This window comes from Macrosteles quadrilineatus, unplaced genomic scaffold (genome assembly GCF_028750875.1).
Source record: "Macrosteles quadrilineatus isolate MER2022 unplaced genomic scaffold, UCM_ALF_1.0 Scaffold_9__3_contigs__length_116548681, whole genome shotgun sequence".
Lineage (NCBI taxonomy): Eukaryota > Metazoa > Arthropoda > Insecta > Hemiptera > Cicadellidae > Macrosteles > Macrosteles quadrilineatus.
In genome coordinates this window covers 93,232,432-93,251,356 of record NW_026542602.1, presented here as the reverse complement: position 1 = coordinate 93,251,356, position 18,925 = coordinate 93,232,432, and the positions used below count along the sequence as shown (strand labels likewise).

Below are 18,925 nucleotides of genomic sequence, written 5' to 3'. Positions count from 1 at the left end.
TATTTTGAATCAGTTCACGTGCAGACTGCAAAGACAAACTCACTATGGTTGTAGTTGTTGAGTGTTTTCGTGTTGAATTGTTTGTTTGTGAAAAAGAGTGATCAGAAGAAAAATAAAGAGGACGTTGCTGAAAAAGAAAAAGACAAAGGAAAACAACAGAAGAAGAGAATAAACAAAATAATAGAAAACAAAGTGGATACTGATGATCTAATTTGTGAAATTGAAAAGTAACCGGCTATTCGGTATAGTACGCCTGTGTCTTTGCCTTATTTTCTTTATTATCAACGCGAGAAGAAGGAGATGTTCATTGTTCGACAGCATGTACAGCATTTCTACCAGTACAGTGGCTGTAGTAGAGTGGCTTGTAAGTTGCCTGTATCATCCACTGCAGTTTCCCGGCCGGTAACTGGTGGCGGACACCGGTGTCCGCCACCAGTTACCGGCCGGGAAACTGCAGTGGATGGTACAGGCAACTTACAAGCCACTCTACTACAGCCACTGTACTGGTAGTTGTGAAAATGCTGTCGAACAATGAACATCTCCTTCTTCTAGCGTTGATAATAAAGAAAATAAGGCAAAGGCACAAGCGTACTATACCGAATAGCCGGTTACTTTTCAATTTCGCAAATTAGATCATCAGTATCCACTTTATTTTCTATTATTTTGTTTATTCTCTTCTTCTGTTGTTTTCCTTTGTCTTTTTCTTTTTCAGCAACGTCCTCTTTATTTTTCTTCTGATCACTCATTTTCACAAATAAACAATTCAACACGAAAACACTCAACAACTACAACCATAGTGCGTTTGTCTTTGCAGTCTGCACGTGAACTGATTCAAAATAGTAGCTGCGTGCTCATCCACGGTGGCGGCCACTGGTTGCTACGTGTGAAAGCTCCCATATAATTCAATGCCCCGCGACGAGTTGCCGCCACTGCAGTTGCCGGCGGTGGCCGACTAGCAGTTGCGCGAGAAGACACTGCTCGGCCACTGTGTAGTGGCGGGCAACTACAGTGGCTGTGTGTGAAAGGTCCTATTTAAAATAATGTTAAAGCTGTGGCGGGCAACCAGTGGCGGCCACCAGTGGCCTCGTGTGAAAGGGCCCTTAACCTTCCTTCCTTTTATTTCCTCATAGATCTGTTTCCTAAATAATCATAGGAGTCCAGCATGTGTTTTTGTTGTAGTTTTGCTAAAAGATAGTCCAAAACTTGGTATCTTTAGCAGATAAAGAGGTCTCAAGACAAAACCCTGGTAAAGAAATTGGATCTGGTTGGTTGCAATGTAGTTAGGTGGCTATAGTGACCTGACAATCAAAAAGTTGCTGGATCAGTCCTGAGAAAATCCACTCTTTTTTTATGGGTTAAAACTGGGCCCTGCTGTCTTTGATTATTGGGCTTTTAATAGTTGACCCTATATATACTAAGGAAACAGCTGGTCTTTGTCAGTAACAGAGATACACAAGGAATCTCACTCCTTTCTACACACTAGCGGCTAGTCCCTGCCCACCAAATCTGTTCGGGAGCGAAACTTTCTACCCTCCCTCCAGGTGAATTTTTATTCCAGGATTAGTTTTGCCAACAGTGTCATTTGGAGGCTTCTTATTGACTATAATGAAGGTTTACTAATTGAAAAATTAGTTTTGTTCATAAAATAAAATTATAAATGCCTCAAATTCAATTTTATAATTTTCTATTATGAAATTAAACTACCATAACCTAACCTAACCAACCAAACGCGCTGATAATGAAAAAATCCAATAAAGGTTCATTAATGGGAAAAATAGTTCTGTTCATAAAATAAAATTTTAAATGCCTCAAACTCAATTTTTTATTGATTTTTTATTATAAAATTAAACCGTCATAACCTAACCAAACTAACTAGACTTGCTGATAATGAAAAATCAGGGTTTAATTGAAAAAATAGTTCTGTTCATAAAATAAAACTGTAAATGGTTCAAATTCAATTTTATAATGTTTTAATTATTAAATTAAACCGTCATAACCCAACCAAACTTGCTTATAATGAAAAAATCCGCGACAAAAAATAGTGGCACGGGTGGGATTCGAACCCGGCTCTTTCAGTTTATCAGCCTGGCACTCTACCCACTATACCACCGAGATCAAGCCGTATCGTTGTGGTAATGGTGTTCCCTCAGCCAATCAGAAGCCTCAAAATATCAGCTGGGCTGGAGGGAGGGTAAAAGTTTCGCTCCCGAACAGATTTGATGGGCAGGGACTAGCCGCTAGTTTTCTACACTCATCCTTTACTCATATTTATATCAAAAATACACTCAGTTGTGTTCTAACCTCAATTAATTAATTACAGTAATAAATAATTAATTGGTGATGAGCTTATGTAAAACAACCAAATAACCAATACATCCAAAGCAAAAGATGATCTTTATCTTATCAATATAAAATTGGTAATTTTGATTGGTTATAGGACATTTTGATCAAAGGTATTAATAAATACTACTCGAGCCAAGTTACAAGAGTTTAATGAGCTAATTATAAAGAGTGAAACTACTTCTACCTGGTTATATCAGACTATTGAACAGTTCAGATTAAAGAACATATTGTTGTGTTTACATAACAATAGCTAAAACCCGGCTAAAAAATGCTTTATAAAGTAAAATACGGTGTTAATTTAATACATTAGTAAACATAGTGAAAAACAGTACTGTACAGTATACAATAAAGAACTACTATACTGTGTATAGAGCACAGCAATGAGGCGTTCGAATTAGTGGACAATCGGATTATAGGGGTTCCGATTAAAGAGGTTTTACTGTATTGCATTTTACAAAGAACCCAGCTCTGCTAGCGAAATTGATGACATTTTCATCTATGGCATTGACATGTTAAGTAAAATAGACTGTATTTTTATAAAGTTGTAGTAGAACCACTCAAATCCTGCCACTATGAGACAAGGTCCTGGCTGGATAAACCAACCTATTAAAAAAAAAGATAATTTATGCCTAATAAATGTGGTCAACTCAAAAAGTAGTGTTAGGTATCTTTTGAGATTATTATTTTTCTTAATATACCTACACATGTTTGTAAAACCAAAGAAAAAATTAATCTGTACAGAGTGTTCAAGTTTTAAATATAAATACAATGAATTCAGATTACAAAGATTGAGGTAAAAATTACACAATAAATTGGTTTTGATGATTTCTAGCCACTTAAAATTGACTCTTATTTTTTTTACAAACTATCTTTTCATTTTTTATTATTTTTTACAAAGAAAAAAAAATCCTATACCGGTACTGTTCTAGATTATACTAACCACTCTGGAAATAATTAACTGTTTAGAGATAAGGCTTACTAGTTCAACTGATTAGCGAACACAGTAAATTTAAACAGACCGATAAACCATGAGTGCATTTGAGTCACAGAGACAAATACACATCTGTAGCCAAGGGAAATACATTTTTTATTGGCCTCTGAAAAGAAGCCGAATATTCATTAGTCGGCTTCCAATGACTGGTAAAACTGAGGGTGGATATCAGCGGTTCTTCTGTAATTAAAATTTAGCAAATCATCCCATACATAAATGATAATTCCATGTAATGTAATAGGTTTTTTTAGGCAACAAGTTTTAAAATTGGTCTTAAATAAATTAATGTCTTCCACACTTATAAATTTGAGGAAATTTCACAGGGTGTCCACATTCTGGAAAGTCAGGGATAGTCATGGAAAGTCATGGAAAAAAATTATGGTCATTGAAAGTCATGGAAATCCCCAATGATGGATGGATTTCAGGGGACCTTTCAATGCTCTAGTCAGCCGTAACCGCGACTATTGTGGCATTTTTCCAAATTTTTCACAAATGTACAACAATTTCAATTTATACAGTTGTCTTAGTTTATGGGTTTTGAGCTTGTATTAGTTCATTGTTGTGCCTATTGTACTCCATTGTTATCTGTTAGTATATATTTCAATATTTTCTGTGAAATAACTTGTCTAGGCAGTATTATTCGTTTGTGTACGGTATATTATAATTTTTGAGTTAAGTTCGTGAGTCATGGAAATCAATGGTTAATAGTCATGGATAGTCATGGAAAGTCAGGGAAATTTATGACAAAATTTCTGTGGACACCCTGTTTCATCATACACAACATCCATCCTGAGTAATTTGGTAACTGTTCTATTGAACTTGGACTATAAATAGGTATCAGAAAAACATCTATATTTCTAGTGTTATAACCATGAGAATGTTGTTCTTCCACAATGGAAACCAAAAACCAAATTTCTAATAATGATAAAAAAAGGCATCTATCTATTTATATATAAAAGGCAAAGCCCTCACTGACTGACTCACTCACTCACTCATCACTAATTCTCTTACTTCCCATTTACCCAGGAGGCTGAAATTTAGTACACTGATTCTTTTTAGGCATTAAATAGGAAAACTAAGCTGTTTTTATTTTGATGGGACTCTCGGGCTCCGCCCCAGTGGCTCTGGAGTTTCCCATGTTAACCTTATGAGTACTCATATTTAAATGGAATTAATGAATCTTAACAGCTGTTTCAATTAAACAAGTTGGTTTTGTTCTATGATGTTCAATAGCATTTAAGTTACAAGGATTACCAACAGGGTGCAGCACTATTATTTCTTTTACATTTATGACAACAGCTAATTTGCAACCGAAAAGTGAGTGAGCGTAGCGAACGCACTTCAACCAGGACGTGATTGAGCCATGCGAACGAGCTCACTCATGAAGTTAAACGGGGCAAAGCCCGCGGGTACAGCTAGTTTGAGAATAAATCTTCAATTTATCTTTAATTTCCAAACATGTAACAGGATGCCCCTAGGCTAAAAAGATTCTAAAGTTTTTTTTTTTAATTTTTGAAATATTTCTTCATTGTAACTGCTGTCCCTATTTCTATACCATACTGCATTAAGATGCAAAAAGTGCATGATAAACAAAAATTTTAGTTTTGAAGTCAATCGTAGATTGTATAACTGACATTTCTGAAAACAAGTAGTATGTAATTTTTCTACTGTCAGTGAATATTTTAATCATTTCAAATTCTTTTGAACTTGTAAACATAAAAACAAAAACCTAATTGATTCTGTTATTTCAATTGACATGCGTAAGCCAATGACTTATGATGATTAAACAAGCTCATACATATAATAGCAAAATATGATGCCCAAACATTATACTAATATCATTTCATTGTTAAATTGTTTAAATTGTTAGTATTGTATGAATACTATTTACTTCAGGAGGTGGTTGAACAACGAATATCTGGTTTATCAGCTTAAGACTCTTCCATTAAGTAACAGTTTTTGGCAGCATTTTGAATGGTGGAACTAAATTTAATTACATCCAGTCTGTTGTCTAATCCAGTTTCATGATTAAAACAAATACTGTACAGTATATTCTGTTGTGATTCAACGTAAACCAATAAACAGCATCTTAAATTCAGTGTTACCATATTCATAACAGCAATGTTCAGCAGTTGCCATTTTCAGCAATTCGTTGGGCAGGAGTTTGAACGTCCAGTCCTCATCAACTTCTGTTTATAAGAAAGTAAATGTTGAAATTTGTTTACGGTCTCAGCAGTAACAATAGCTAATGGAACATTAAGTGGCAACCATTTTTAGGGTTTTAAGATTAAGTTGTTTGTTTTAGGGGCTTTGTTTACTTTACACTCTATAACCAAGAATTTGTAGATTTTGGTTAAATTAATCAGAGTGGTGTTTGTTATATTTATATTTACAATATTTATTTATATATATAGAGTTACTAAGAATACAATATTTTCAAGACACTTGTAATGAGAGGCTATTTGCCAAAAATATAAGAAAAAAGTCATTAATCATTACTAATGTATGAGGTAAATCCTAGGACGATAGGTACTAGCCCAGAACTGTTTTAACATTACTTCAGCCTAGTCCTAGAGGGTTGTGGCATTTATCACATATAGATTAAATCCATTGTTGATTGGCAGGATTTGAACCTAGGGCCTCTGGCTCCAAAGCCCTGTGCTCTACCACTAGACCATCTCGCTCCCCAACAGAATAATAAAAGCTTAACCTTATCAATCTTGGCACGGGTCTTAATTCAACATATCGTATCGTGTAAACTAAACTAAGGAATACAAGATGATAAGTTGACAAAGTGATCAATCTTGATTGGGCTTTGGAATTATCATCAAACTTTTTATGATATAAAATAATCAATCCAGGACCACATACTTTTGACTAGACTCAATCAGATAAATGTTTCTTGTTGTAATAGTTAAGCTACATATGCAACAATGTAGTAAACTGATGTATTTATGTTTCAGAGATATGTGGCCTGAAACAATAGAAAATGAGAACAAATCTCGATCTTTACAAATCCTAAAGTCTGATTATCAACCCAACGGACTGGATTCCAAAAGTCAGCGAAGCGAGCTACAGCAACAAACTCCACCACAGCAAAATGATAAACACGCCAGAATTTCTATACCAAATACAATACCATCTCTTATAAATAGAACTCCTGTCCAAGGTTCACTTTCTCCACAAAAGAGCAATGAAAAGGGTAATACTGCACCAGCTGTCAAAACTGTGTTTAAAAAACCTGACGAGGGAAAAGTCTCTTCAAATGTATCACAAAACAAAACCAATGATCAAAAAGAAAATGCCTCCGTTGTAAAGCCAAATAATGACAACAATCCTTCACTTCAACCTAAAGACAAACCTACTACAACAAACAAACAATTTGGTTCACAGATATCCCAAAATAAAAATGCTGGACAAAAGTCACAAAATTCACTTAGCAATCAACCAGTTGGACGTCAGCCACTAAACAATCAACCAATTGGACCTCAGCCACTAAGTAATCAACCAATTGGACCTCAGCCACTAAGTAATCAACCAATTGGACCTCAGCCACTAAATAATCAACCATTTGGACTTCAGTCGCTAAATAATCAAGCGTTTGGGCATCTGCCACTTAATAATCAAGCTTTTGGGCCTTTAAATAATCAACTCCAACCTAACCAACCTTTACAATTTGTACCTCATCAACAAGAAGTTCCATTTGGACCACAGTCTCTTCTTGGTCCGCTTCCGTCTCTTCTTGGTCCCCATCCACCCGTGTATGGCCCCCATTTCATGGATTCACCCTTACAATTTGGGCCGAATCCACCCACTTATGTCCAACCATTTCCTTGTGAGATGGTTCCATTAGTTATGGATCAACAATTATTGAATCAGCCTCTGTCAAACTTTGGCCAAGTAGAAAATAACTCAGTTCCACCGTCAGGTCAAACCCAGATATCGGTGCCATCTGTTACAATCACTGTGTCCAACAGTCCTCCGCCAAGGTCTGATCTTAGAGAAGAATTGTCTAAGAAACGTCAAATCGAAAACCGTAGCAGAGGTACTATTATCGAGGAGAAAGACGATTCTGATGGTTGGTCAAGAAAAGTGTTTGTTGCCAATGAAAATGCTGACCAACGTGAGAATACTAATACGAGAAGAGTCAACGGTTCTCCTGTGCCTGGAATGAACGAAGATTCTAAAGACCTCAGGGAAAGGCTAAAATATAGAGATTCTCGTAGAGAAACAAAGGGACCTGCAGAATCTTCATTCAGAAGGAATTCACCTGAGAGAAATATATCTAACCGAAATCGTAGATATCCTCAAGAACAGGGTTACTCAAAATATAATGAAGGAGGTAATAATCGAAGGTCCCCTCCTCTTGATAAACGAAGGATGGCTCCAAGAAACAATCCTGACAGGGATGGTTCCAGGGAGGGACGTAGATTTAGAGACCCATCACCAGAGCAGAGAATTGTAAGGTGTAGAGAAGGTTCTTATGAGAGGAGAGTCTATCATGATCCAACAAGAGGCACTGGGAAAGACAGAGTGAGAGGAAGATCGAGATCTCGCTCTCCAAGTAAGTTATAAAAATAAAACTTTATCAAAACAATTCATGTCAGGGAAACGAACTAAATACTCAATAGTGGTCTTGTAAATACTACAGCATAATAAACAATAGGTTGAGTATTCTCCCTTTATTCTAGTTGTGAAGATTTTTTGAAAGAAAATATGTTTGTCTATGAGGTATACCACCCCTTTAACTGTCAGTTTCTATTATCTGTCACCAAATACAGTACTCTCACAATAAATTATTATAGAAACTACAACTTGTATCTTTATATTTTCAAAAACAGTGACAGATTTCATAACTTTTACTTTACATTATGAATTGAGTGAACAGTTTTTCCCCGCTCAATGTACATTATTCATTTGTTTGCATACTTCTTTAATTTTAAACTATAAATGGGATTAATTTAAACTTTATGTCCAACACATGAATAGATTTTTTTCTAATAGTCTATTGTGGTTCAATCACGATTTCGATCCTGACGACAACAGTTAAAAAGTTTCATTGCAATTGTATGAAATAATAACTTACATATTTTATGAAGTACCGATTGCTTGACAGGAAGGCCGGTTAGGAGTCCCAGTCCTATGGCTCATTTCCGTGACCTATGGGACAACATTCCAGCTGTTGTATCAGAATCCATCTTCATGTACAAGTATGTCAAGCAGGACAGTACAACCGAGAAGGATCCTTACGCTCTGCTGAGAGCTACAAGATCTCTCAAGTTCAACGTTGACTTTGATTTTATCAAGGAGCAAACTGCCATGTAAGTTGCAAATAGTGTTGTAGTAAATTGTCAAGACTGAGAAAAGTATCATTGATATCATTGATTATTACTAGTTCACCTGTTGCTTGAATTCGAGAAATTGCCAAGTATTACAGGCATTACTTAAAAACGAATTCACAGTCATAATTTCCGATGACTTAAAAGAGTCACTCAAAGATAACGTAATCAATCGCTCCACTCCAGTTATCTAAACTGAAAACGAACACTCTTGTGTGTATCATATGTTAACTATAAACAGCTGTAAATACAAATTATTTGTCTGTTTAAGTAAACCAAATCTTTTCTTCTTTCTTCATAAGAAATACATTGTGATTTTGTTGACCTGTGGGGCAAAGACCGAGGACTTTTATTACAGGAATTGGTGAAAGGGGGGCGTCTATACAAAAAATACTTCATTTTGACGCATCGTTTGTAAAAATCTGTCCATTATTAACGGAGGAGTAGTGTTACGTAGAAATCACCTTCACGTATTATATATAAGGATTAGCTGTGCTCAATCTGCGGCCGGACAGCGTTCCGGTACCTCTCTTCTGGAAAAATAAAAATATTGGTATGAATAGGTTAGGTACTAATCATATAAAATAGGTTATAATTCCAGCACCTCATTTTTTACAAATCAAGCACTGATTGTTAGTAAGATTATGAAAATTGTTCCCAGGCCAGTGTCTGAAGGAGGTTTTTAGCGGGTAGTGGGTCTTAAACCTGTAGAGTTCCACTCTATAGGCTGGCCATTGGTGTGCAAAATATTATAACACTGATATTTTTTCCTAACATAGATTGTACTTCTTCGAGTAGTAGATTGAAGAGAAATGTTTTCTAATATTTTTTTTATATTTTCTCTTCAATCTATTTTTGATGAAGTCCTATTTTAGGACAAAAATATCAGTGTATTGGTTTGTTGTTGCTAGTTTATCAATGTATCTATAAAACGGGAGTGTTGCAAGACGTCCAATGATATAAGTCAGTGTCACAACGTCCAAATCTCATCATGCCCAAAACTGTAACAGTAACTGCTAGAAACATAGGTGGTATTTCTACAAACTTTGGACATCTTGGGATTGGTGCAGCACACTTTATACTCTTAAAAACTCAGCAGTAGCACCACGTCCGAAGCTGCTGCAAGTTGTAGGACATCCAATATTTCAGCGCTGTCTCAAGATGTCTAGAGCTCCTGCAGCTAGGTTAGGTTAGGTTAGTATGCACTATAGTCGGTAAAACAGTATTCACAGTGTTAAGGCGCTCTGGACTTTGTGCAACAGTCAAATATTTTATATTGGACGTCGAGAGACAGCTCAAGAGTTAAATTTTGCATGTCGTGCAATGCATCCTATAAAACCTGTCAAGTAGAAATTGTCAGTGGCAGCACTTTTTGTGAGTTTTTTTTTTAAATAGTGATAGAAATAATTTTTACGCCACACTACATTATTTTGACGAACTTCCTACGCAAGAATTTAGTCCAGAAAACAGCTGTTTGCCGCCAGCTTATTCAAATGGGGTTTCATTGCGTACTACTGTACTTTAATGAGTTTTACCTGACACCAATCAGCTGATTATACTGTATTTAGATTTAGGTGGCAATGAATGGTTATAAACAAAAACATAACCTCTCTTACATGTTATGACTAGTGATTTTTAGTCCCTTAGTTGGTGGAAATATATAAGGCCCTGTTTATGCACCAAGAGCGGGAGCGGTAGCGGTAGCGGGAGTGATTTTCATCACCATTGAGTTAAATGGGACTGTTTATGCACGAAGAGCAATAGCGGGAGCGGTTGACCTCCCACTGCGGTTTCTAATTCGACCGCTGTGTAGTTAGAAATCGCAGCGGTTGTTTGAAAGTGAGCGGTTTTCAACTGCATTGACTCAAATGAGACTGTTTATGCACGGCGGGAGCGGGAGCGGCTGTAGCCAGGGTTGCCAACTTGACCCATGCGCACGTGCACTTAGGACAAATGGTTGTGTTAATTATTTGGCAGAGTTTGAGTTGGCAAGACTGTGTCCCCCTTCCAATCTCCGTTGACCAACAGCTACCGCTGTCGCTTGCACAATTTTGACAAAATTTTCACAGCCCCCTACCCCCCTCCCGCTCTTGGTGCATAAACGGGGCCTAAGGATTTGTACAGATTTAGTAGTATGGCGTAATCTATCGTACGTAACTCGTCCAAAATGTGTGTACTGGACTCGTATGGTAATCGTATGGAACGACCACACTCGTCCGGTAAACACTTATTTTCAGGACTAGTAACGTAATATACTATTACTAATGTTAGCTTACCGGTACTTGATTTTTTGCTCTAAACTTACTTGATTATGTAGTTTTACAAATGTTTTAACATTACTATAATCAAAGCAGAAGAAATGTATAACATTTTTGTTGACAGCAATGAGTGGTATGTGAGTGTAGAGCTGATCTCAGACCAGCACAAATTTCACCCCCTGGTGGGGGAGGGAATGGCGCGTACAAAGGAAGAAGCAAGCCTCAGAGCTGCAAAGCACGCTGTGGACACAGTACAGAAGGCCTGTCAAGTCATTGAGGTAATGAGGTGGTGGTAATGTTCTAATCCTGGCTTGTTCTCAGCAAACTTAGCTAAAAGCCTCAAATGTAAAGTAACAGGAACAATGTTGATTAGTGTCCTGAACTTTGGTGCTTGAGTGACCAGTTTGATTTCTAATACCTATGGATCTATTCCAATTCTTGATTCCTCCAAACCTTTGGCGGTTTTGAGAATGGTCGACCTTTGATAATTTAAGCATATTTCCCATGTAGAAGCTATTACCATAGGTCTCATGGTAAGACCTTTGACTATTAACTATTGTACCCCGTCCAGTTTTGTACAGTTTTGCTATTACAATTATAAATTTTATAATCACAGCTTTAATTTTATATGATGTTTCTAGCCAAATTTGAGATACTTTTGCGAGGGTGGAGAACCGGACTTTATTATCAACAAAAGTCCTATGAAAACTTCCATTTACGAGTAAGTATCATACTGTGAATTGTAATCCAATTGAGTAAAGTTTTGAGTGCCATTTTGAACAAGTTATTTATTAAATGCATGTTGCCTCTGTGGATTGACAATGTAAGGTTTTGGTACCAAAAGTATCTGTAAATTTTAAATCCAAAAGCCTATATATTTTAAAGATTGAATTGGCTAGAGAAATAATTTATTGATCACAATTCACAATTAGTTAATCAATGGTAAGGATTGGGAATGCCAAATTTTGGAAATTTATTTTTGGTTATGTTTATTTTTTATATAAGATTTATTTTATTAAACATTTTTTTTTATAAAACGATAAAACCTATATTTTTGCAGTTGACTTGATATGCACAGTATTTTGCAATTTTACAATATTTTGTGGTAACATAGCCTCCTCTAATACAAGGCTTGCAGCGTTGGTGTGTGGCAATGTCGCACTGGCCAGCCTATTGCCATGGTAATAACAGTAATGACAAGCGTTTAAACATGAACATTGCGCAGAAGCTCCATTATGAATTAGTGCAACAGCTCTTTGGGTAGGCCGGGGGTATGACATTGCCCTCTTTGCCTCACCGAAGCCTATTAGATAAAACATATTTATGTACGTCGTATTTAATACACCACAACGATTTCGGTTTTTTTGTTTTGTAATTTTTTAATTAGGAATTCCTTTTCTAATGTCTCACTTTAAATCAATTGTAACTTAATTTCCTTCAAAAACTTTTATATAAGTAATTTAAAAATGTATATTATATACATTAGAAAAACTGTAGGCTACAGTGGAACCCCTCATATCCGGCTACCACGGGACCAAGCTCCTGGCTGGATAACTATTTGACTGGATAAACCAAGCTACTATCAAATGACAATTGATACCTAATAATAATGTGTAATCCCTATGTAGTCAAAAGTATCATTCAAGTCTGTGTCCTGGGATTATTTTGTGTAATCCCTATGTAGTCAAAAGTATCATTCAAGTCTGTGTCCTGGGATTATTTTTAGAAGAATACACATGTTTAGAAAAAAGAAAAAAATATACATTTACTTGTAAAAGTTGTTCAGTAATGGACATAATATATTATGATTCCAGATAAAAAAAAACTATTAAATAATGATGGAGGAGGTAAAAATGACAATAAATTGGCCTTGAATATCATTAGGTCTTAAATAAATTATTTCTTCTATTAAACTTTCTTATCCATTTTGTTCTTACGAAATACAACAATTAATGTACTGTACTAACCCCGCTTTGGAAAATAATTAACCATCTATTCAGAGGTTAGGCCTACTAGCTCAACTGAGTAGTGAAACAGTAAAATGGAAACTAACAAATAAATAGTGAGATACGTAAATGAAGACTAGTGCTTGCACTTCAGTAAGCTGGGAGAAATATATTTACTGCACTACATATATTTACTGCAATATATTTACTGGGTTTTACCATAGACTAAGCAACACAAGGGAGTATGTTTTATCCATGGTTTTACTGCACTATCAACTTAATAGATAGACAGGTCAAAAAGACCATTGTTGTTAAATACAAGGTCAATTATATGATGCTACGATTGTTGAATTACATTTGACATTTTATTAATTATCAATAGCGTAATTAAGGACACAAAGGATAGGATAAGCAGGCTTACCTTTAGACATGTAGGCATACCACTTCACTACGGTAACACAGAAGAAAACACAAAAGAAACACTGAATATTTTGAGGCCACTGGCTCCTTTCTCAACATTGAGAATCTCAACAATTGAACTCTCAATGTTGAGTTAGGGGCTAGTGGCCTCGAAATATTCAGTGTTTCTTTTTCTTTTGTGTTTTCTTCTGTTACTGTAGTGAAGTGGGAAGCCTATAGAATATCTAAAGGTAAGCCTGCTATCCTTTGTCTCCTTAATTCTCAGGCAATAAGCCCTTTCTATTCAAACCAATAGCATGTTTAGTCAAAGAGTTTTTTTTTAACCTAATTATTTCAAGACTATGTTCGATTTCTCAAACTGTGAAAACTCAAATTTATTCATCCAGAACAGTTTATTTCTTAGAAGTCCATTTGAATATTTACTCTTATATTTTGCTTTCAGGATTATCCAGAATATGAATCCTGACACTCCATTAACTCGTTATACGATAGAAATTATGTTCAATGTGTTCTTATCTTCTGACGTGGAAGACCTCTTTTTCTTGGCCACTGACTTTTCATACATGGAGAGAGTTTTAGTCATAGAGTAAGTATCTTAATGATAAACTTATAAAAAAATTATAGGCACAGTTAGTCAAATAATTTTACCTAAGACAATTTTTTTTAACTAGCCGTTTCAGTTCAGTTCTTAGAATTGAAAAGATTCACTTAAACAGCAATTTTTACTTACTTAACAGCGTTGTTTTACTTAACAACAAGAGTAACGGACCAATGAGGTTCAAGGATTGAGAGAAAAGAAGTGAAATTGTAATGCTTCGAACATTAACTAATCAGCTGATAAGACCAATTTAATTGTTTAAGTGAGTGGTTCATGCATCACAGCAGTGGCAATGAGAGGTTAAAACATTGCCAGGATTAAAACATAACCTCTCTTAGAAGTTACGAGTAGTGATTGTTAGTAATTAAAAAACGGTTGAAGGTTAAGTAGTGTATGCAACTCGCGTTAATAGTCTTAACGACACTCGTATAAGTTTATTCTACTTGTGTCGATAACACTATTTTTACGCGATCGTTGCATTAACTACTATAATGATGGGATTTATCTTAGGGGACTTATGTTCTCATACTATAGCATTTGGAAACAGTAAGTCAAAAGAACTTTATATATTTATTTGAGAACTCGTTCCCCAAAAACCAAATACAGTAGAACCTCAATAGTTCCAACACGTTGTGGACTTAAGGGATGTCGAACAATCGAAATATCGAACTATAGAGAGTAAATGGGGTTTAATATACAGGAAAGTAAAAATAAAAGATTCATATAGAAATCAAATCACCCAAATTTATTAAATACTAAAAAGCTTAACAATTTCACTGTTCATTAGTTAAGTTCCAAGTTTCAAGTCAACAATAAATAACAAATTAATGTTCAAGTCAGCTTACATCACAATGTAGTAACCATTAAATATCACTTGACAAAATAGCTCAACCTGTGTCGAACGGCAAGGAGTGTCGAACTATCGAAGGTTTACTGTAATATTTTATTTGAAGTAAACACAGGAAAATGTGTAGCATATTCATTTAAATTTAAATTATTTTTAAAGCCCATTTTCTCTACATTTCTGTGTAATAGAGGTATATACCTCGACAATTTCCATATTAGAATTGCAGCGCTAAAATTGTCTCTTACCTGTCAATAGAAATCTCCAGTTAATAATTTAGTCTACCTTCAAATTTGTCAGTATGGCTGAAGTGCTAGAATTTATTGTAACTACCCAGTAGTTAAGTCATCTCCCATGTCAAGTCTGCAATGCTAGAGCTCGTGCATTTCCTGGTGAAGCCTGGGGGTAGGGTTGAAGCCTGTACAAAACCGGTTCCGAGCCACTCTAACCACCTATCCCCAGGCTTCACCAGGAAATGCACGAGCTCTAATCTAATGTAAGCTCTCATTAGTCAAGTGATCTTGGAATGTTTCAGAGTTGCGACAAAGATGAACCTGTGGTGGAGACTGTTTGGACCGCGACACCCCGAGGCGAGACAAGATGACATTGTGTCTACGCAGCACGTGTGTGTGTTCAAACAGAAGTCCGCCCTACAGCTCGTCAGAGAGCTGATGGACAACAGAGGGTCGACTGACAAGTACACACTGGTCGACCCACGAGAGTATCGGCTCACTCGCCCCAGAAAGTATGATCGCGACCTGCGGTGAATCGTGTCCAAATATGTGAATTACATTAATGTTGTCATTTTATGAGTGTACATAATAAAATAAACAAATTGATTTTGAATTCCTATTTTCCCAGTTTTTGAGTGTTTTAGAATAATGTAGGCCTATATTGTATACATCTATCTAATTATATGAGAAATTGCAGTGTAGTCGAGCAGTTACCGTAAAGCCAAAATATAAAGGCTGCTCATTCGATCCCGAGCGGTATTGATTGATCCAGATGCCATTTGTTGGGCTTGTAAATACAATTTTGGATTGATGATGCTTTCTAACAAAATGTTATAAAATGCTAATAGCACAGAGGTATTTGACTTTTTTATCTTGTTATTTTAACTATTTATTGCAATAACAAAATTTAATATTTTATTTTTACATGTTGTTACACTCACAATAACTTAAGTCAAAAGAGAGTTTAGAAGAGAAGGCAGAAATGAATTCATACATCATGTTATAAATATAAATTTAATTAGAAAAACGTTGAATAAAATTAAGTATATATATATAATTAACAAGTATTTAAATACAATCACACCAAATTGAATATGGTACAATACTTGAGGAAAATTATTTCACTGGTTTCAAAAATTTCAAACTCTCTCGTATTGGAACTGCTTACAAATAACATGAAAGTCTTTGTAAACTAAACATAATAACAAATCAATTTTCCTTTTCTTAACCAAAAGTAAAACACTTCTTAATGCATCAAAATATAAATAATAACTTTTGTTAGTCCTGGACTCTCTAATATTCCAGGGATTACAATACCAGTCTTGTTTACATTCTTACCTATAGATCTTACAGTAACCGCTATCACTAACTCATCACTTAAAAATGAAAATAATAACTTGGAGACAAAAATGGCTTTAGTAATAAGCATTAAATAATTGTTGATTTTAGTTTTACGGTCTGTGTCTCAAAACAAAAATGACACCAAATTATCTAATTACTCTCCAAGAATCTTAACCACAAAAATCAAGCATATAAACCGTCCGATACTATTTTTCTCAATTGAACTTGACATAATAGAAACAAATGCACATGCTAAAATTAGCACCAACAATCGACTGGAGATAGTCTCTACCTGAAAAGTAAGTTTTATATAAAATGTAATTCATTATAAAAATGGGATGAACAAATCCTCCTACGTTTCAATATCAGTCTCAGATTGCATATGACTCTGCATCGAGAAACTGAAAACTCGACGGAGAGAAGACCACTGATTGCGTCGAACCGTTGACCAGATCATTTTGAATCAGTGCGTTTTTTATTCTAAAACAAACACATGGTCAAATTACTATTGAGGAATACACTCTAAAATCTTGGATTAACACGTTCGCTACCACAATTATATGGAATTTACGTTCGCATAGACCAGCGACGCAATTGTGCGTCAACTCGTTTCTCACAATGGACCACCGACGCATATTTGCGTCAGCTGGTCACATTGAAATAGACTAACGACGCACAGTTGCGTCGGTGTTCAATGTTATTAATCAGCGTATTTCTTAGCAACGGTCTATTTTAAAGCCCTGATTTTATCGTATCGGTCTAGAGGGATATCTGCCGCAAATGTGCGTCGCTTGGTCTGTGGATATGACGATTGGGTACGTCACACAACAGTTGGCAACATTGTTTGTTTACATTGTGTATTCCGCGACATCACAGAACAGATGTAAACGTTATAACCTTTGTAGTTTTGGCTAGTGTTTAGTGGAGTTTCTATTTGTTTGTGTAAAATCTTGAAACAACCAAATTTACAACGACGCTTAGGTGCGTCGCCTGGTCTATTGAAACGAAAATGTAATCTTTTTAACTGGATTTCATTAAATAGACTAACCGACGCATATATGCGGCGTTTTATAATTTGCTCAAAATGATAAATAAAAACAATATTTATTGCTTAACAATTCACTTATGGTTATTATTAAGTCAATTAGTCCATTTAAACGATAATTCTCTTTTGGTCTGTCGGCAATGTTATTCCTATATCACTTGGTCTGTAAGGAACGTCATGATTATTCCTTTTGGTCTGTAGGAGTGACCGGACCGACGCAAATGTGCGTCGCTCGGTAGCGAACGTGTTAAATAAATATTTATGGTCATGCAAATTAAATACAAATTCTTTTCAAGATTAAAATACCACAGCTGCAGCAAACCAGCAGACTATGTGAATCTAGATAAATTTACACTTGAACTTGGTTTATATAATTTATTTTTCCTACAGTCACCCGACAAAGTTGGCTTCCTTGTACTGTTTATAGTACAGAAAGCTGCTAATTGCTGCATATTTATACTTTGTCGTACGGTTTATACTTTGGCGCACATCAGGATTCCAACGAAACAACACAAAACAGTGTGGTTCTATTATGCACGTAATCCGTGTACGCTTGGAAATAGGTTGGCAACACTTGAAGATAATAATACTATGAGCAGCTGATTGACTATTATATCTACGATTTAACCTGTAATTTCGTGTTTATAGTTTATGTTCCCTTTTCGGTCTTTCTGGACTTTTCTTTTAAACGTTTTAGAAACATTCCTACGATCTTAATAAACAAGAAAATACCGTTAAAGCATTTTTTTAGGCGCGGAAACCATTGCAAATTTAAAAAATACGAGAGCACGCCCCGTGGTCGAAAAATCGACCAAAAGTATGTTTTGTGCAAACTTCTCTATTTTCACCCCAACACTGTTAAATAAAACATGTGATTGGAATGTCTTCCATTTGTTTGGATTTTCTGTTTATATTTTGTTGTTATTTCGTCATCACCATAGCAACCCATAAAACCCATGTTAATTTTTTAAAATTTCAAATTCATTTTTTGTGCTTATTTTTGTGCCTATTTTAGTTTATAAAGGGATTCTGCACACCTACAGGAAAATAGCTTTCTAACAGTATGCGTAGATTTTCCGTACGATACACACGAGCTGAGAAAAAAGGTTTTAAAGAAACATGCTTGCCTATTAATATATAGATAGATAGATATGGAACTATTTTCTCAAGTCGCGGAGCACATTGCTTGCCGAGGAAAAAATAGCGGAGTGATACGGACCGGGGACTACTTTCTCTAGGGCACCTATTTGTGTTGCCAGCTGAACCTAAAAACGTGTTGTATAGTGTTTGAAAGACTAATTATTTATATGCTTTATAGTGACTGTAGGAAAAATATAATGTGTAACACAAGTGCAAAAGGCCTTTGCTGCACTCGAGATCATTCCGCACTCACCTGCGGCTTGTGCGTAAACTTTGCTCTCGTGTGCAGCAAAGTGCCACTTTGCTCACTAGTTACACAAAAAACTAATTTTTAAGACAATATACAAATTGATTGTTTTTTCTGTCATTATATTTGTGACCCCAAAAAGAAAATGTATGCAGCCTACTCCGAGAAAAGTACCGATCT

At 35.6% G+C, this 18,925-nt stretch overlaps 1 protein-coding gene across 1 annotated transcript in view; it reads left to right on the top strand.

Moving 5' to 3' along the window:
- Positions 1-15,544, top strand: part of LOC129002640 (uncharacterized) — a 62,565-nt gene extending 47,021 nt beyond the window's left edge. The window contains exons 19-24 of the mRNA XM_054430589.1: positions 6,298-7,898; positions 8,451-8,655; positions 11,056-11,209; positions 11,573-11,652; positions 13,740-13,883; positions 15,275-15,544. Coding sequence (XP_054286564.1) covers positions 6,298-7,898; positions 8,451-8,655; positions 11,056-11,209; positions 11,573-11,652; positions 13,740-13,883; positions 15,275-15,506 — 2,416 coding nt within the window. The 3' untranslated portion in view covers positions 15,507-15,544. The remainder of the gene's footprint in view (positions 1-6,297; positions 7,899-8,450; positions 8,656-11,055; positions 11,210-11,572; positions 11,653-13,739; positions 13,884-15,274) is intronic.
- The last annotated feature ends 3,381 nt before the right edge of the window (positions 15,545-18,925 follow it).